Source organism: Panicum virgatum, chromosome 7N (assembly GCF_016808335.1).
Source record: "Panicum virgatum strain AP13 chromosome 7N, P.virgatum_v5, whole genome shotgun sequence".
Taxonomy (NCBI): Eukaryota; Viridiplantae; Streptophyta; class Magnoliopsida; order Poales; family Poaceae; genus Panicum; species Panicum virgatum.
In genome coordinates this window covers 32,747,544-32,767,896 of record NC_053151.1, presented here as the reverse complement: position 1 = coordinate 32,767,896, position 20,353 = coordinate 32,747,544, and the positions used below count along the sequence as shown (strand labels likewise).

The following is a 20,353-nucleotide window of genomic DNA, read 5'->3' as shown; positions in this document are numbered from 1 at the left end:
GGAAAATTGGATGTGAGCAGGCTCAATTATGGCATTATTACTCTACTGCTAAAAATCCCTGATGCTTCTAAAATTCAACAATTCAGACCCATTTGCCTACTCAACTGTTTATATAAGTGGATCACAAAAGTTCTGACTATTAGATTATCTCCTTTTGCTGAAAAGCTCCTTTGCCAAGAGCAGACTGCCTTCATGAAAGGCAGAAACATCATGTCTGGTGGATGGCCTTACATGAAGTTTTACATGAAACAAAAAGAAAAAAAGAAGTTGGGATAGTGTTGAAACTAGACTTTGAAAAAGCTTATGACAAAGTTGATTGGTCTTTCTTGCTGAAAAACTTCAAACAACGAGGTTTTTGTGATAAATGGTGTGATTGGATCAAACAAGTAGTCTCTGGGGGGACAGTTAGTGTGAAACTCAACAATTTGTTTGGCCCATACTTTGTGAGTCACAAAGGAGTTCGTCAAGGTGATCCTCTTTCTCCCATTCTCTTCAACTTCGTCGATGATTGCCTCACACGTATGATTAATCGTGCTCAACACAATGGTTTAATGACTGGCCTAGCTAGTAACCTGATTGATGGAGGAGTGGATGTCGTCCAGTACGCTGATGATACTATCATCTGCCTAAAAAATGATCTGGAAGGTGCTAGAAATATGAAACTCCTACTTTATTGGTATGAAATTATGTCTGGCCTCAAGATTAACTTCTTTCAAAAAGTGAAATTGTGTTGATCAATGGTAGCGAGGCATTAGCCACACAGTACTCTGATCTTTTAAATTGTCAAATTGGTACCTTTCCTATTAAGTACCTTGGGGTTCCTGTTAGTCCCAGCAAACTACATGTTGCTGATTGGACACATCTAGTGGAAAAGAATAAGAAGAAACTAGATATCTGGAAAGGAAGTGCCATGTCCATTGCTGGTAGAACCACTCTCATTAATTCCTCCTTGACTAGCACCTTTATATATCATATGTCCATGGTTGAAGATCTTGACAAACAGAGAAGAACTTTCTTCTAGCAAGGGGGTGGAACTAGAAGGAAGTATCATCTTGTTAGATGGAAAACTCTCTGTAAAAGTAAAAATAAGGGTGGTTTAGGAATCAAGGACATTAGGAAAATGAATATTGGTCTTATCTGCAAATGGTGGTGGAAACTTGAATCTGAAGATGGTATTTGGTAAACTCTAATTAGACAAAAATACCTTAAAGATAAGATGGTTAGTACTGTGCCACCTAGGCCAGATGACTCTCCTGTTTGGAAAGACCTTTTGCAGGTAAGGCAAACTTATTTAGCTGGCAGGAAAGTACTGATAAAGAATGGTGAAAATGTCTTATTCTGGCTGGATTGCTGGTTGGATGATCAGCCTCTCTGCATCAAATTCCCCACATTATTTGAATTAAATGATTTTAAGTATATTTCAGTGGATGATTTTGTTAAAAAAAAATGGTCTCATCACTTTTAGAAGATGGCTTCCTACTGTCTTACAGTCTCAGTGGGAGTTGCTGAAACAACAAGCTCTTAATTTCCCTCTTATCCCAAGCAAAGACAGGGTTTCCTGGAAGTGGTCTGCAAAAGGAGCCTTCTCTGTCAAATCTGTCTATGATAGACTAACTATTGATGACAAAGGTGAGTCCTACTCTAGAATCTGGAAAGCTGGACTTCCTTACAAAATCAAAATATTCCTGTGGTTGCTGGAACAAGGGGCCATTTTAACCAAAGAAAATATGGTGAGGAGAAACTAGGTGGGTGATTCATCCTGCAGATTCTGCAATGAATTTGAGACTCTATCACCTTTTCTTTTCATGCCCTACTACTAAAGTGGCTTGGAGCATTGTTGCTCGTTGCATTGGTGCGGACAATATTCCAAATTCTCTATCTCAGTTTTGGAGATGGTGTCAGCTTTGGATCCCCGTAAAGCCTCAATTACATGCTTTCTTATTGGCGGCTGTCTGTTGGGCAATCTGGAAAGCACGAAATGACGCTTACTTCAATGCAAAGTTGATTCATCATCCTGCTGAAATCATTTGTCGTGCTTGTGCTTTTTTATCTTTCTGGGCAGGACTACATAAAGACACGGTACAGGACCAGATCAAAGAAGGAGTGGGAATGCTGCTGTTGTTGGCCTGCCAGATGCTCGCCAGTCAGAACAGAGCACCGACGAGGAGTCTTCTTCCCCCACCTCAGCAAGACTCAAGTGGCGCGCCCAGTGACGACGAGAACTGATGAAGACTCTCTTTGAGAAATGCTGCTTCTAGCGTCATGAACTTGTTTGCTATTTTGCTGCTTTTCCTAGCTCTGCTAAAACTAGAACTTCTTGTGGATCTGCAGATTCGTGCTGTTATCCGGCTTGAATCAAGTTGGATGGCGGTACGCATTAGGGTTAAACTTTTTCCCTAGTCCCCCTCCTCTTCCCCCACTATCCGGTTAGCTGGTTCTACCGTTAAACTTCTGTATTTCTGTTTTGAGTAATGGAAATGGGGATGACCTCGATTAAAAAAAAATGGTGTGTGGCGCTGACAAGTTTGCCATGTAGAATATGTGCTAGCAGACTCCTCATACACACTCTAGCATGGCGTGCTAGAATGAGAACTTGAAGACCATGTCGTGCTTGTACTCCTGACCGGGCAGCAGGGTCTGCGACGCGAACTCGGGGTGGTTCACGGCGTCCACGTACCCCATCGTCTCCAGGGTGAACCCCGCGTACTGGTTGTAAACCTTGCCGTCCTTCCCCTTGGTGTTGTTCAGCCAGTTCCCGGTGTAGAGCTGCAAGGTCGCCTGGTTCGCCCACAGCTCCACCGCCCGGCCGGACGCGCCGTCCTGCACTTGCGCGACCGGCCGCATGCCCTCCGGCTCCCCGTCGATGACGTAGTTTGCGTCGTACCCGACGACCTTGCCGCCCATGACCTGGCGGATGCGCACGCCGATGGTCGTCGGCGCCCGGAAGTCCAAGGGCGTGCCGGCCACCGGCGCGACGCGGCCCGACGACGGGAGGAGCTCCTCGTCCAGCACGGCGTACCGCGACGCGAAGAGCCGGAGCGTGTGGCCGAGGACGTCGCCGCTGCCGTGCCCGCCGAGGTTAAAGTACGCGTGCAGCAGGAGGTTCACCGGCGTCGCCTTGTCCAGCGCCGTCGCGTTCATGTGCACGCCCAGCGTGTACGGGCTCGACAGCCGGTACGTCACGTACGCGTCCAGGTTCCCCGGGAAGCCCTGCTCCCCGTCGAAGCTGCGGTAGTAGAAGGTGATGTGCGGCGAGTCGCCGCCGGCGACGTACTCCTTCACCGTCCAGATGACCCTAATCCTTACATTTTCTAGCTCCACTCTTGGCTTGTCCCGGTGCTTGTATTATGCTTATTTGTGTGTTGCGATGAAAATTGTGATGCCTTTGGTGGAGAAACTAAAAACAATTTCAGGATTGCACATTAGTAAAAATGGACAGAATTGGCAGAGTGAGTGTGTGATGGGATGGTATTTGCAACAAAATCTGATGGGTCTTTTGCAACAAAATATCTCGTGGGTGGAATATCAAAATCAGAATGACATATAGGTCATTTTTGCATATCTTTTTTTGTTTCTATAAACGACAACGAGAACTATATCATTTTGCATCAGCTCAAATTAAAGCTTGACAGGTTATGGATAGGCTTTTCTGACTATTATTTGGTTGGTGGCTGGATAAGGATATAGCTTGGAAAGTTCTCCCGGCGTGGTGTGCAGTCTTCGGAGCAAGTTAGACTAGAACACATCTACAGAAACTTGTTTTGACTAAGCAAGCAAGAAGGGAGGATCCTCGTCATTATGCTTTGCATTGTCCTAACACAAATCTGCAATCATCAGTATCATCAATCCGGCATGATAAGCTGTAGAAAGGTAAATAATCTTACAACGTATTCGGCGATGGTGTCCTTGCCAAGGACGACATCAGCCAGGTTCCCTGCAAAACAGCATGGAGCCTGAAGCTGAGATCATGATCCTTCTTTCGCAACGACAGAAGAATCAGGGCGGCGCCATGGGAGGCGCGGTTGTGCATGTACCTTTGGAGTCGGAGAGGACGACGGACATGAGCCTGGCGCCCCAGTTGGTGACCTTGAGAGAGAAGTCCCCCATCTTGAGCTCGTACACGCCGACCATCTTCCTCCCGTCGTCGGCGCCGGCGCCCAGGGAGGCGGCGAGGCACAGCAGCGCGAGGAGAAGCTGAGCACGAGCCATTGCCAACCAGCTGACTCGCTAACAGAATGAAACAGATAGGAAGGTGCTGGAGCCTCGAAGGCTGCTGCGTAGAGTGGTGACTACGTAATATAGATGGATGTGTCAGGAGCGCAACGTGCTTGGATGATCTGGACACGGGTTTGAATCCGTCTATTTTTCTTTAATCCTGAATCTCCGTCTATTTTTTTTTGAATCCTGAATCCGTCTATTTTTTTTGCAATAATATATACTAATGTTTTTATATTATAACTGGGTATTTATCTTTTTATTACCATGACAGAGTATTATGAGTGATTTTTGTTATGTTTAAGACCAATTCTTTTTTCTTGAACTCGCAGGAGAGCTGCGCATCAATATATTAAGATCTTGTTTAGTTGCGAAGTTCAAAATTTCAAATCTATCACATGGAAAGATAATCTTATATGTATGGAGTACTAAATCTAGACTAAACAAAAAATGAATTGCATAGTTTGCTTGTAAATTGCGAGACGAATCTAATGAGTCTAATTAGTCTATGATTAGACACTAAATTGCTACGGTAATTGCTACAGTACGCATGCTCTAATGATGGATCAATTATGTTCATTAGATTCGTCTCGTAATTTATAGACGAGTTCTGTAATTAATTTTGTGATTAATCTATATTTAATATTTTAAATGTGTAAAAATTCAAATTTTACAATTTTACACGGGCAACCAAACGAGACCTAAGATAAAAAAAAGGGAGTAAAGAGCTCTTGCATAAGATCTACTGGAAAGCAACACTCGGTCAAAGTTTTCGGCAGCATCTTTCATTTTCCCTATGCCTATGCGGCTAGTCCTCGCCGTGCCCACCTTTTATGTCAAGTTGCTCCGTGGCTGTCTCAGCCTGGATTTTTTTTTGGCTTCTGTATGTTTTTTCTTGGGTCTGTCTACTTGGTACCCGGGTGTTTCGGAAGCATCTGACACCCGAGCATTGAAAGTGGACAAAACACCCGGATAAAAAGCTCATGATGATTCGTGTGTTTTAAAGGTACCTAGCACCCGAATTTCCTAACCATCAGATTTTACTCAGAGGGCTCTAATCAACCAAAAAGAATAATTGAAACACTGGGAAAAACATCATATTCTGAATTTGGTTCATCAGTTAAAAATAGTCATATTACAGTCAGATTAGAAAATAGAATATGACTGAACTTGTGCATGGACTCTGCATCTCTAGGTTCAAAGCTGATAATAAGCTAACAAAGTTTCATAGGCCGTTGATCAGAAGCTAACAAAATTTTATAGGCTCACACACGAGAAACTCTAGCACCAAATATATTCATCAGATTGTATTTGTCACTTTCACATCACTTGAAACAAGAAAAAGAGTGCTTAATGGCTGCAGAGCTGAAAATATCTTCAGATGCCCAGTCTCCTGACCACAGTCTGAACATGGTTCTTGATTTGCAGGGTTGTTGGTTGGCGTTCACAAGAGTTGCAAAAATGATTTTAGCTTCTCTAACGTCGTAGACACATCCACACTCCTGTTTGACAACATGATCATGTATTATATGAGACAATGGACAAAAGATTGAAGCACTGAAAGAAGTAACTGATGATAAAAAGAGAAAAGACCGGCACATAGCCACAGTTGGAACACCACATGCTTCTTTAACTGTGCGAATCACTATCCTCACCAATTTGGATGCCAATAATGTGGAAAACATAAACATAAGTTGATTGATCCTGCAACTGGAAATTAACAGGCAGCACAAAAATGAGAATGCCTTTCAGATACATGTAATGAATCACTTTCAAACAATAATAGAAACTTTCAGATGTAATGAATATAATCAGATCTAGTCAAACATTCAGATGGATAAAATCCATCATTACACTAGAAAGACAAAGAAGTATATCAGATTGATTCTAGATTCATAAGAAAAGGAATTTATAGGGAAGGATATAAAAGCAACAAAAGAACTGACCAGAGGCCTTCTCAGCTGCAAGTAGAAATGAAATCTTAATCTTGAAATAAAAAAAAAATCTAGATTCTATGCCATGTCAAATTACAGATAGTTTGGGTCCAAATTGAAATCCTAAAATACAAATGACAAATTTGCAAAAATATCAAATGTTCAGAATTTTTTATAGTCTATCAAACAACAGATAGTTTGGGTAATGAGTGAAACCCTACAGATGCATATGGCAAATAGGCATATACAAATATAGTGGACTATTACATATACATTATGTACAAATTACACTAGTCATGGCACCATAATTATAGAGAAAATGCATTGTAAGTAATAACACTATGAATTATCAAGGAGCTATAACATAAGAGGTCAACTGAATTTTAAACTATATCTTTGAGGAAAACATATAGTTCATCTACTTCCCATCTAATGAAGAATACAACCTTGAGGAGAAGCACGTATCTTGACAAATGTGTAATACATTTAAGTGAAGTTTGCTGCAAACAGCGCTAGCTAAAGCTCTAAATCTCTAGAAATAAGATATTTCCCTAAAATGATAAAACGATTGAGTATATACAAATATAGAAATGAACAGCAGCATAGAGATGAGAGAAAAGATTAATTAAAAGAAATGAATCTGCAAAAAAAAAATGATAAATGGAACATAAATATAGATTATCATCACCCATGCTAATAAATTAAACACATATCTGGACATACAATTATATTGCTCTCTAATTACAGTTTAGGAATAGAAAATTGACGGTTACAATTTCACTGTAAAATTAGAGCAAGTTAACTGTATCTGAACCTATAATAGCAGCTGATCGCACATGTACAAAATTTCTTGGTGAGGACAAAAGAAATACCCAAATGTGCTCTAGGTTTTACCAAACTATAATTGCAGAACTATTTTGACATTAAAATCCATTACAAATGGGTAATGACTGACACATTGGTTATGTTAAAATGATAATGTAAAAAACAGTACTGTCAAATTCTAAAAACTAAAATTTAAAAAAGATTCACATCTAAAACATCAGGACATAACTCATTTTAACAGGAAATACATACAAGGGAGTAATAACTTACACCATAGTTACTTTGAAATGACAGTGCAGAAACTCATGTAAATGTAGCATATAGTTGATGTAAGTTGGCTGACATTAAACTTTTATCAGATCCTCAGGTGGTACCGCAGCCATTCACCGAATTGGTATTAGGCAACAATGTATTTGAGGTGATTTACTTGCATTTATATTGCTCTCTAATTACAGATTAGGAATAGAAAATTGACGGTTACAATTTCACTGTAAAATTAGAGCAAGTTAACTGTATCTGAACCTATAATAGCAGCCGATCGCACATGTATAAAATTTCTTGGTGAGGACAAAAGAAACACCCAGATGCTCTCTAGGTTTTCACCAAACTATAATTGCAGAACTATTATAGACATGAATATTGAAGAAACTAGAAACATGTGTAAAAAGTGAAAAATCCTATTAAAGATTGATGAAATTGAGAAGACAAATAGCAGGCCAGCGCCTCTCCTATTTTTGTATATTAACATTCCCAGGTACCTTCATTTCAATTCACAACAACATATGTTACCTCTCCCATGCAATGATATATACTGTGATAGATCCCCCTTTCTACTAAGCATGGTGCTCCAGTTTCTTCATTATCAGTAGCTTATGCTCTTCATTATACAGTCTGGTATATCACAGCTATACCAGTTCAAAATCCTTCTATAGCGATTATCCCTACATAGGAGAAACTAGCATATCCTGCTATCTATGCATTCTGGTTGAATATACAGAAAAAATTGAGAGGAAGAGAAAAACTATAACCACATTCATTATAAATGAACTGAAATAAGGTTGTTTCCTCAAAGTACACAACCATATACAAAGCTACTGGAAAGAGTCACAGATCTACGTGCGAAACCAACTGGCCCATGAAATTTGAAATCGATAGTGGTAGCTGAAACAGTAGAACATGAACAATCAAGCTTACTAGCCAATAATGAAATGGTCAAATGGAATACAAGTTGAAGCATTAGTCGAGAAACATGTCGTGGTGTGCAAATCCACGACCGGGTGGCGTAGTGCACCCGTCTAAACCCAGAGGGTAAGTACTCGGGGGTTAGCTAGGATTAGCCCAATCTCGGTGCAAGAACACGATGAACACAACAGGTTTAGAATGGTTCGGACTGCCGGAGCGTAATACCCTAAGTCCACTGTGTGTTGTATTACTTATGCTCTCAAGAGGTTGAGAACAGGGTTGCTTGGAGTGAATCCGAGCTTGTGTTTTGAGAGTGTCGAGAGAGTCTTCGAGCGTCTAGAGTGTGCAGCGAGCGCCTCCCTTTTATATCTCAAGGGAGGCGCGTACATGGCCGTTGAGTCCCCGACAGGTGGGTCCAACGATGTAGTATAAAATAACATACTGTACAGACATTATGGCGTTGCAGGCGACGGAGATCTCATTCCTGCATTTCCTTGCTCTGCCCGCGGGAATCTTCCGTCTGGTATAGCCATGCCCTGTCTTGTCGAAACGGCGCTAGGGTGTAGCTTGCGGCGTTGCCTGCAGCGTAGCTGAACAGGCCGTGTAGCTTGCGGCATAGGCGGTATGATGAAAAGGTGCCGTGCCGTCGTATCCATTTAATGCGGCAGACGGGCTCTGCACGGATGCGGCGCATGCGGCTGCACTGTGTACCTCGGTAATATGCAATCTACAGTGAGGCCTGACAAAAGCTGCCCTGCGTGCCGCGGCGGCAGAGCACGCCTCAACCACCCGCATTGAATGCGGTGGGTGGGCGAGTCTTCTATCGGAAGACTCGCGCCCGCGCCTACGCCTGCGGGACACGTGGCGGCCCCGGACCCCGCCCCGGCGGTGTATTGGTTCTACGCGCGTGGATGGTCCGGACGGACGCGGGGAGGTCTCGGACCCCTATGGGGGGTCCGAGCCCTCGGCTGTTGGCGCGGAGCTTCCCCTCCTCAGGGACACGTGGCATCTCCGGACCCGTCCCACAGCGGGGAGCGGGTCCGGGGCCGTTGGCCCGGTGAGGTAAGAGCCTGACCCGTGGGGCCGGGCTGCTTCGCCCCTTAGGGCGTAGTTATGGATGACTACGCGAGTCCTGCCTTGCTGCAGTAGAAGTGGGTATCCCTGCCACAGGGTACCGACAAAACAAAGTAACCAAACCCCAATCAAATGCAGGCATATAGAACTCAGAACAAACGGATTCAAACCTAAACAAACATGAAACATGTGCTGTGCAATTGACATGGAATAAGAATAAACTCCAACCAACAGAAATGGATGGGCAATCATCCTTCAATGAATCAACTAAAATCAGAGCCAGAGCCACAAATCACCAATCTTAGGCATATAAAAGGAAAATAATCTAAATCCTACACAATTTCTCCTCAACTGGCACTCATGTGCTCAGCAGAGAACGAAGTGTTCAGATGATGTAGCTCGAAAGCAATGCATTCCAAAAGTCTAAAAAAATGTTCAGCCCCACCTACGACCATTCAGCGACTCGACGAAGGGGGAAAAAGTATCCAAATAATAAATCACAAACGAGCTAGCCCTAAGCAGTCAAATCCAACTATGATTCAAGTGGGTGAACATACAGATTAAGTAGATCTATAGCAACAAAATCAAACAAATCAATTTAGATCGAGAAATCAGACTACAGAGCAACAGCTACAGAGAACAGACGAAGCTACACAACCGAACAGAGTGGCCGGGGTCAAGCTGAATAAAACCAAACATCATATCGACTAAACTAATCTCATGAACAGAGAACGGAATGAGTTTTGATGAGGAACAACTACAGGACCAAAGCACAGCAGCAATCGATCAAAATCAGCCAAACAGCAGAGCACAAACATGAAAAAAAAATACAAGGGAATAAGAACAGCAAGGGAGGAAATCTTCGAATCGCGGTACTGAGCTCCTGGGGTGAGATGGAGAAACAGAGAAAGGGGAAAGCGAAGGAATGGTCAGAGGAACCCAAAAAACAACAGACATGTGGGGCCCACCACATGTACAACTGCAGAACAGACAAAGCATCACCAAACAGATCCAACGAATAGAAAGGATCCAACGTGAGTATCGAACGCTCCAGAAATCGAGCGCCGGCAGCCAGAGAAGCGCTCGAGCAACCTTTAGCTTTCTCCTTTTTCTTTCTTTTCCTTCTTCATTCTAGTTTACTGTGATTTTTTTTTCTATTGGAGCTCCTGTTCTATAAATCTTCTAACAAAATCAAAGTAGACAATTTCGCTGATTTCATTATGTCTCGAGAAGGTTTTAAAAAGTTGAAGCATTTATTTTTTTTAGAAAATAGAAATGGTTCCGACCTCATATATCACGGAAGAGGATAAATAAACATAAGTCAACTGCAACCTGCAATGATCTGACTATCTGAGTTTTTAGTATTTTGTTGAGCTCACATCAACTTGATTAAAAGCCCCTCTCTTTTGTCCTCCTCCCTGCGCTTCACAGGGGCGCAAAGGGGATGCGTGTCGGCCAGTCCGGTGTTTGGCTATTTTGCAAAAAGACTCTGGTTTTCTAAAAATCTCTACTATTTTTAAAACAAATAATATTTTTTTAGTCCGTCAATCGGAACCCTAATCATTATCTGGACAAATTAATCCGAATCATAATCAGAGCCCGCACAAATCAATCGGAATATGGACAATCAATATGTAGGTCTATTATGTTATCCATAGCAACACACGACATTGTGCTAGTTAGAACTAAACTTAACTCGTCATGACAATACAATGCCCACATTTATATATTTTCAGGTTGGATCTCGAGCTAATATTTATTTCGACATAAAGAAAGAGAAATCCGATAATGCTCGGATCTTTACAACCCTCACCCCGCTAGGTACTTTTCCAATAACCCCCTCTCTTAGCTCCCAATCCTAACCCCCTCTCTTCCCCGACTCCCCGCCACACTCTCCCTCCATCTTCTGCTCCCGCCGCCTCCTCCCCTCTCATCCCCGGCTGCCCGCCGCCCTCTCCTTCCCTCTCCTGCTCCCTACCCCCGACCTCTCTCTCTCTCTCCCTCTCTGCTCTCTGCCTCCCCCCGCCTCCCCTCCCCTTCGCCCTCTCCGCGTGCCTCAGTTGCATCTCTCCTCCACCGTTCCTCGTGCTCTTCGCCGTTGCCGCTCCCTCCCGCAGGATCCATGATGCCCCTCTCCCCAACCCAGCCGCCTCCTATCTCTCTATATACCCCGATAGCGCCTCCTCTCTCTCTATATACCCCGATAGCGCCTCCTCTCCTCTATCCCGGCGCCTTCTTCTCGACAGCAGCCCTTGCCGCCCTCACCCCTCTGTATGGCACGGGTCACCATGGATCCAGCGGGCCTACCCACGGCACGGCCAGTGGCGGCTGTGCTGGCGCCGCACACGTGAAGAGGAGTAGCAGCGCGGGTCCCATGTGGGCGTAGGAGCAGAGGCCACGCAGTGTGTCCGTACAGCAGCGAGGTGTGCGCGTTGGCAGCACCAGCTGCGGTGCCATGCAGATCGAGTAGCGGAGGAGCATGGGGTTGAGGTCCATCTCCGTCACCTGCTCGGTCTCCTCCTAAGGCTCGGTGACGTTGAGCGCGTAGCGCCAGGCAGTTGAGGCCGTGGAGGAAGCAGCGTTGCTACAGTGCGCGGGGAGGCAATGGCCCGGCAGGCGACGGCGGCATGGCCTGCTACGCCAGATGTTCTAGTGTAGGTCAAAAGGAACCTCTGTATCATCAAGCTTAACTAAAAGCGTAATTCTTCGTGTGCAGGTGTGTTGACTACTAGCCGCACACTTGCCACGTATTATCAGGCCTATCACTTTTGGACTCCAAATGATTTGGCATGGCCAGGTATGAGGGAGTGAAAGATGATGAGAAGAGGAGGCTGAGTAAATTTTGATTGGTTTCATAAAGATCGTATAATGTCAAGATATATTTACCCTTCTTCAAAATAGCTAACGAATAAGACCTCGAATGTGGATATAGACTAGTGTTGAGCTATCCCTCCACATGAGGATGATTTGGAGCCCATCAAACTCATGAAAACATCCCACAAACACAGGTGCTTGTGCACCATTGATTAGGTGCTTGAATCGATGGTTAAGATTGCTCCTTGAGAGAAAGTGGCAAGTAAGGAAACCCTACCCTCATCTTTACCAGGTGCTGGCTGTCAATTTTGTGGGGAGAGAGCAGAACACACACAATACAACTAGAGAGAAGAGAGGAAGAAGAAGAAGAAGCAAATCTGTCCAGATTTTGTGGCTGTGAACCGATCTGCTTCAAATCAGTGATTGGAGGCTCAAATGTGCTTGGATTTGCGCCAAATTTGGTGAGCTCATTCTATACTTAGAGTAATTCGATATGGTAAGTTGGTTTGAGGATTGGTTGAGCAGAGCATCATATTTGATAGGGGTTTTGTCAGTTCAAGTGACTGCAATTTTAGCACATAGCAGTTTCGGTAGATGATTTATTTGGGTGGTCAAACGGTGTACGATTGAGCTGAAATTTTGTCAGTAGTAAGAGGACTCGTAGATCTACTTGCCTACCACAATTTGTGCACAGTGGAGCTGTGGTTTGTGAGATATGAACTGATTACCGAAGGAGACAGAATCTGTGGCTTCTCTGTTGACAGTGGTCATACCTCTTGCTAGATAGTTGTGGTTGTTGTTATTGTTGATGCCAAGTGTATCATGGTGAATTTGTTGCTGCTGGTGTAATCTTTTAGGGGGTCCTAGAGAAGACTCATTGTAACCATTTGTTGATTATAGTGGAAGTTTGGAGTGGACCGATTGGTTCCGTGGGTTTTTACTCCTCACCTTGAGGAGGGTTTCCCACGTAAATCTCTGTCTCTTGTGCATGTGATCATTATTATTCTGCTGCAAATCTGTTGGTAGATGTTCTCCTCAATGGTCATCACAAGATGAGGGATTAAGTTGTACATTTGTTAGTGCATTTATCCCAGTAGAGTGATATGAAGAGCTTAAATTCAGATTGATTTCAGCTTGTATTCAACTTGACTCACTTGCTGATTTGCATTGTGTTGAAGATGAAAGCAAATACCAGCAGGATGATCTCATTGAATGGTATAAATTACCAAGCTTGGAAGGGTAGGATGGAGGATTTGCTCTATGTCAAAGAGTATTCGAAGCCAGTGTTTGCTGAGGCAAAGTCGGATGATAAATCTGATGATGATTCGTGAGTTCTTCATCGTCAAGCTTGTGGTTTCATTCGACAATGGGTGGTTGATTATGTTTTGAACCATATCAGTGATGAGACACATGCACGTACTTTGTGGCAAAAACTAGAGGAGTTGTATGCCCGAAAGGAAGGTACTAACAAGATGTCCTTGATCAAGCAATTGATGAATCTGAGGTACCGAGAGGGTGCTCCTGTAGCTAATCATGTGAATGCATTTCAAGGCATTATAAATCATCTATCCTCGATGTGAATCTCATTTGAAGATGAGATTAGAGCTTTGCTGCTCTTAACTCATTGCCGGACACTTGGAAGATTTTGAAAGTCACTCTTTGTAATTCAACTCCTAATGGTGTTGTTACTTGGAACCTTGTCAAGACCAAGGTACTAAATGAAGAACCCAGAAGGATTGCTGAAAAAGGAAGTAGCTCTTCTCATTCTGTGGTGCTAATCACCGAGTCACGGGGGAGGAGTATGAGCCGAGGTTCGAGGAAAGGTGCAGCTGCAAGTAGAAGCAAGTCAAGAGGCAAAAATAGTGAAGTGGTGTGTTACTACTGCCTTGAGAAGGGACACAAAAAGTGGCAATGCCGCAAATGGAAAAAATAAAAGGGTAAGAAAAACAAGGAAGCTCAGAAGCAAGATAGTGATAGTGACAATGATGCTGGCTGCATTACTTCTGCAGTTGATGAGATAATGATTGTCATTGATGCTGGAAATGAAGGTAATGATGGGTTTTTCTTGTTCCACTGTTGAGCAGAAGATCACTGTAGCTTCTGATGATGTAGCCATCAACCATGTGAATGGTGAAGAGATGATTTGGACACCGGACAGCGGTGCTACCATACATGCTACATCTCATAGAGAGTACTTCACAAACTATACAGTAGGTAATTTTGGTGTTGTGAAGATGGGCAACAATGATAGGGCAGCCATCATTGGAAAGGGAGATGTGCATTTAGCGACTGCTAATGGTACCAAATTGGTCCTCAAGTCTGTGAGGCATGTTGAAGCACTTCGACTCAACATGTTTTCAGTTGGATTGCTTGATGCAGATGGGTATTCTAGCATATTTGGAGATGGACGGTATAAGCTCACCAAGGGCAGCATGGTAGTCGCAAAAGGTAACAGAATTCACTTTTGTACCATGTTTCTGCTAACCTCTCCAGTGTTTCTGTCAATGGATTAGAGAAAGAAGACCCTTGTGTTTTATGGCACAAGGACTTGGGCATACGAGTGAGAAGGGGATGGCCGTGCTAGCGAAGAAAAATCTGTTGAAAGGGATGACAGGTGTACATTTGAACAAATGTGCAGATTGTCTAGTTGGGAAGCAGCACAGGATTGCTTTCAAGAGTCTACCTCCTCACAAGAAGTCAGAGTTACTGGATTTGGTACATTCAGATATGTGCAAAATATCTGTAAGATCAATTGGTGGTGCTAAATACTTTGTCACTTTTATTGATGATTTCTCCAGAAAAGTTTGGGCTTTTCCCTTAAAGTCCAGAGATCAAGTGCTAGGTGTGTTCAAGCAATTCCAAGCCTCAGTTGAGAGAGAAACTGAGAAGAAGATCAACTGCATTCGCACTGATAATGGAGGAGAGTATATTGGGTCATTTGATGTATATTGCAAAGAGCAACGGATTAGGCACCAATCCATCCCTCCAAAGACACTACAGTTAAATGGTATTGCTGAGAGAATGAACAAGACAATTATAGAAAGAGTGAGGTGTATGCTGTCACATGCAAAACTACCTAAGAGCTATTGGGGTGAGGCTTTGATGACTGCAGTTTATCTTATTAATCTCTCACCGTCATATCCTTTGCAGGGAGATGTTCCTAACAGGGTTTGGTATAACAAGGATGTCTCTTATAATCACTTGAAAGTGTTGGGGTGCGAGGCCTTTGTTCATATTCCTCAAGATGAAAGGTTGAAACTTGATGCTAAGACACGGCAGTGTATCTTCTTTGGCTATGGATTGGATGAGTTTGGATACAAACTATTTGATCCAATTGCAAAAAAGGTTGTGAGAAGTCGTGATGTTGTGTTTGTTGAAGATCAAACAATTAAGGATATTATGAAAACAAAGGTGCAGGTTCCTCAGCAAGAGCCATTGGTTAATTTAGACCCAATTCCTGCAGCTCCAGCTCCACAGTAAGCTGAAGGTGATGCTGCGGATGATACACAAGATGATGTGCATGGTATAAGTGATGAAAATGCTCCCCAGCAGCATGAGTTTGATGATGAAATTGATGAACCTGATCAGCAGCCACCAGTACCAGAAGATCCACCAGCAATTCCACTCAGAAGATCTAGCAGAGATCGAGTTCCTTCCACCAGATATCCCTCAGATCAGTATGTGGTGTTACTATCTGATGGTTCAAAACCTGAGTGTTTTGCAGATGCAATGGAAGATGAGCATAGAAAGGTGTGGATGAAAACTATGCAAGAAGAAATGGATTCCTTGCATAAGAATCATACATATGAGTTGATGAAGCAAGAAGACTTTGGAAAACAAGTGGGTCTACAGAATCAAGCAAGAAGAGTACACGCCACATCCAAGGTACAAGCCCAGGCTTGTTATGAAAGGATTCAGCCAAAAGAAAGGTGTTGATTTTGATGAAATCTTTTTCTCCGGTGGTGAAAATAACATCAATTAGAGTGATTCTTGGCTTGGCAGTTAGGCTCAACTTGGAGGTTGAGCAAATGGATGTGAAGACAGTCTTCCTTCATGGTGATTTGGAGGAAGGGATTTACATGGAGCAGTCTGAGAGTTTCTTGTGAAAGACAAAGAAGACTATGTGTGCAAACTGAAGAAGAGTCTCTATGGTTTGAAGCAAGCACCAAGACAATGGTATTTGAAATTTGACTCAGTTATGGGGAGCGAGGCTACAAGAGGAGTAGCTCAGACCATTGTGTATATTTGCAGAGGTTCTCAGGTGATGATTTTATCATCTTGTTGCTCTATGTTGATGATATCTCGATTGTTGGCAAAAATGTCTCAAAGATTGCAACGCTGAAGAAACAGTTGAGCAAGTCTTTTGCCGTGAAAGATTTGGGGCCAGCAAAGCAAATTCTCGGGATGAGAATTGAGAGAGACAGAAGTTCCAACAAGTTGTACTTGTCTCAGGAGAAGTATATTGAGAAAATACTTTGCAAATTTAAGATGGACAATGCAAAGGCTGTGAGCTGTCCACTTGCAGCTCATTTCAAATTAAGGACCAAGCAGTGCCCTTCTACTGATGAGAAAAAAATAAAAAATGCAGCATGTCCCTTATGCATCAGCAGTTGAAAGTCTAATGTATGCTATAGTGTGTACAAGGTCAGATATTGCTCATGTGGTTAGTACTATGAGCAGATTTATGTCTAATCCACGAAGACCACATTGGGAAGCCGTGAAGTGAATTTTGAGGTACCTTCGGGGTAGCACTAATCTGAAACTTTATTTTGGAAGTAGTGAGCCTGTGGTAGTTGCATACATAGATGCAGACATGGCCGGGGATGTTGACAGCAAAAAGTCTACTTCAGGGTATTTGATTACCCATGCAGGGGGGCTATGTCATGGCAAAGTAAGTTGCAAAAATGTGTTGTATTGTCTACAACGGAAGCTGAATTTATTGCAGCAACAGAAGCAAGCAAAGAGCTATTGTGCCTGAAAAAGTTTGTCAATGAACTTGGGTTTGAGCAAGATAAGTATGTGCTGTTTTGTGACAACCAAAGTGTCATTCACTTGAGTAAGAATGCAAGTTTTCACTCAAGATCAAAGCATATTGATGTGCGTAATCATTGGATTCAAGATGTATTGAATTCTAAGCGAATGCAGCTTGAGAAAGTCCACACCAATGACAACAGGGCCGATATGTTGACTGAGGTGGTAACGACGAAAGAACTCAATGTTTGGTGCTAGCTTGCTGGCATGGCTGCCGGAAGGCAGTGAGATCCTCTATGATGTCAGGAAGGGGAGTTTTGTTGGGCTATCCCTCCACATGAGGATGATTTGGAGCCCATCAAACTCATGAAAACATCCCACAAACCCAAGTGCTTGTGCACCATTGATTAGGTGCTTGAATAAATGGTTGAGATTGCTCCTTGAGAGAAAGTGGCAAGCAAGAAAACCCTACCCTCATCTTTACCAGGTGCTGGCCATCACTTTTGTGGGGGAGAGAGAGCAGAACACACACAATACAACTAGAGAGAAGAGAGAAAGAAGAAGGAGAAGCAAATCTATCCATATTTGGTGGTTGTGAACTAATCTGCTTCAAGTCAGTGATTGGAGGCTCAAACGTGCTTGGATTTGCGCCAAACTTGGTGAGCTCATTCTACACTTAGAGTGCTTCGATCTAGTTAGTTGAGGATTGGCTGAGCAAAGCATCAAATTTGATAGGAGTTTTGTCAGTTCGGGTGATTGCAGTTTCAGCATAAAGCAGTTTCGGTACATGATTTGTTTGGTGGTCAAACGGTGTCCGATTGAGCTGAAATTTTTTCAGTAGTCACAAGACTCTTAGATCTACTTGCCTACCAAAATTTGTGCATAGTGGAGCTGTGGTTTGTGAGATATGAAAGGATTACCGAAAAGGACAGAATCTGTGGCTTTTCTGTTGCCAATAGTCATACCTCTTGCTAGATAGTTGTGGTTGTTGTTATGGTTGATGCCAAGTATATCATGATGAATGTGTTGCTGCTGGTGTAATCCTCTAGAAGTCCTAGAGAAGACTCCTTGTAACTATTTGTTGATTATAGTGAAAACCGTGGATTTTTACTCCTCATCTTGAGAAGGTTTTCCCACGTAAATCATTGTGTCTCTTGTGCATGTGATCATTAGTATTCCGCTGAATATCTGTTGGTAGATGTTCTCTTCGATGGTCATCACAAGATGGGGGATTAAATTATGCATTTGTTAGTGCCTTTATCCCAACAACTAGTTTATCAAATTAAACCAAAATCCGATGCGGCACCTAGAAGGAGAACTTGAAGACCATGTCGTGCTTGTACTCCTGGCCGGGCAGCAGGGTCTGCGACGGGAACTCGGGGTGGTTCACGGCGTCCACGTACCCCATCGTCTCCAGGGTGAACCCCGCGTACTGGTTGTACACCTTGCCGTCCTTCCCCTTGGTGTTGTTCAGCCAGTTCCCCGTGTAGAGCTGCACGGTCGCCTGGTTCGCCCACAGCTCCACCGCCCGGCCTGACGCGCCGTCCTGCACTTGCGCGACCGGCCGCATGCCCTCCGGCTCCCCGTCGATGACGTAATTGGCGTCGTACCCGACGACCTTGCCGCCGGTGACCTGGCGGATGCGCGCGCCGATGGTTGTCGGCGTCCGGAAGTCCAAGGGCGTGCCGGCCACCGGCGCGACGCGGCCCGACGACGGGAGGAGCTCGTCGTCCAGCACGGCGTACCGCGACGCGAAGAGCCGGAGCGTGTGGCCGAGGACGTCGCCGCTGCCGTGCCCGCCCAGGTTCCAGTAGGCGTGCAGCAGGAGGTTCACGGGCGTCGCCCTGTCCAGCGCCGTCGCGTTCATGTGCACGCCCAGCGTGTAGGGGCTCGACACCCGGTACGTCACGTACGCGTCCAGGTTCCCCGGGAAGCCCTGCTCCCCGTCGAAGCTGCGGTAGAAGAAGGTGATGTGCGGCGAGTCGCCGCCGGCGACGTACTCCTTCACCGTCCAGGCGCTGCTGCTGAACGCCGTGCCACCACCTGTATAGACGAGCAGATGCGGCAGCATGTCAATCATTTCCTCCAAGAAGTGGTAGCAAGCCAAGGCGGCCATTCATACCGTGAAGCGTGTTCCTGCCGTCGTTTCTTTCGAGGTGGTAGATTTCGCCGTCGAGGACGAAGCGGCCCCGCGAAATCCTCTGCCCGACGCGGCCGGTGATGGGGCCGAAGTAAGAGGTGTCGTTCTGCGTCCGTGGCAGGAGCAAAGATGCAGGGAACAACTTGATGTGAGAGCTGGTGTGAGACAAGTACTACTAGCCACTAGGAAACACCCATGGATGATGCCATCAACTCGAGAGATTCAGCAGCGTGCCATTCACATGATGCGTATAGGCCCTTGCCTGATCTCTGCACGATCTCTGTCATCAGTGCTAAATTAGGGGAAGATAATGATGGAGCGTGCCATCCTGGACACCACAAGTCCACAGTAAAATACCATTTTCTTCCATCCCGAGAGACCGCCTTTTTCCAAAAGTTTGGTTGGTGGCTGAACATGTGTTAGCTCATGCTTGTGAATTTTCAAATTCTAACTACGTGATGCTTGGACTAGTATAACTTCAGGGAAAAAGGGACTAGATAACTTGTGACACGGTTTTTGTTCGGTTCATCAAGCAGGAGGCGAATTCTATGCACACGCAATGGACAGGAAAGATATCATGGACGAGCGGATTCAAAGAAGAGGGGCGTCTGCTCATCTTACAACGTATTCAGCGATGGTGTCTTTGCCGAGGACGACATCAGCCAAGTTCCCTGCAAAACCACGAACCTGGGCCGTTTACCAAGAGGGAGGATTCCAGTGACAATGGCCGGACCAGCGCATGCGGAATTGCAGAGGCGGCAGCAGGAAGAGATCGAGCTGCAGGTACCTTTGGAGTCGGGGAGAACAACGGACACTAATCTGGCGCCCCAGCTGGTGACCCTGACGGAGAAATCCCCCACCCTGAGCTCGTACACGCCGGCCGCCGCCCTCGCGTCGTCGGCGCCGGTGGACTGCGCGCCAAGCATGGACGCCGCGAGGCACAGAGTCGCGAGGAGCAGCTGGCGGTGGCTACGCCTAGCCATGGCCGGCCAATCGACGCGAGGTTGCAGTTGCTTGCGGAGGCAGAGCCGCAACTAGCGATCGCCCAATATATAGAGACGGGTACGCGCGCGCCAGTACGCGACGCGCTTGCATGGTCTGGAATCCCGGACGGCTTTGAATCTGTCTTCGTCTTTTCAATTCGGATTTTCGATATTCTCGTGTGATCTTTGTTATGCTTAGCATTTGGAAGCAGCAG

At 44.7% G+C, this 20,353-nt stretch overlaps 1 protein-coding gene and 1 pseudogene across 2 annotated transcripts; both read right to left on the bottom strand.

The window, feature by feature from the left end:
* Positions 1-2,469: 2,469 nt before the first annotated feature.
* LOC120683939 lies at positions 2,470-4,310 on the bottom strand (annotated as a pseudogene).
* Positions 2,569-20,322, bottom strand: LOC120683936 (galactose mutarotase-like). 2 transcript variants are annotated; one of them, XM_039966027.1, is made up of 6 exons: positions 19,943-20,322; positions 19,777-19,826; positions 19,138-19,261; positions 18,322-19,058; positions 14,335-14,336; positions 2,569-2,580 (listed from the first exon to the last, which is right to left on the bottom strand). In XM_039966027.1, the coding sequence occupies exons 1-4, from the start codon at positions 20,136-20,138 to the stop codon at positions 18,322-18,324; spliced, it is 1,107 nt and encodes a 368-aa protein (XP_039821961.1). In that variant the 5' UTR covers positions 20,139-20,322; the 3' UTR covers positions 2,569-2,580; positions 14,335-14,336. The 2 variants fall into 2 exon arrangements, with proteins under 2 accessions (XP_039821961.1, XP_039821960.1); XM_039966026.1 differs by lacking the exons at positions 2,569-2,580; positions 14,335-14,336 and having other exon boundaries at positions 18,229-19,058.
* Positions 20,323-20,353: the final 31 nt, after the last annotated feature.

Excerpts from the sequence above, each read along its gene's own strand:
- LOC120683936 (XM_039966027.1), bottom strand. The coding sequence starts at position 20,138 with ATGGCTAGGCGTAGCCACCGCCAGCTGCTCCTCGCGACTCTGTGCCTC. Across the intron at positions 19,827-19,942 it reads TGTTCTCCCCGACTCCAAAG|GGAACTTGGCTGATGTCGTC; the intron begins GTACCTGCAGCT and ends GTGGTTTTGCAG. Across the intron at positions 19,059-19,137 it reads CGGCAGGAACACGCTTCACG|GTGGTGGCACGGCGTTCAGC; the intron begins GTATGAATGGCC and ends TCGTCTATACAG.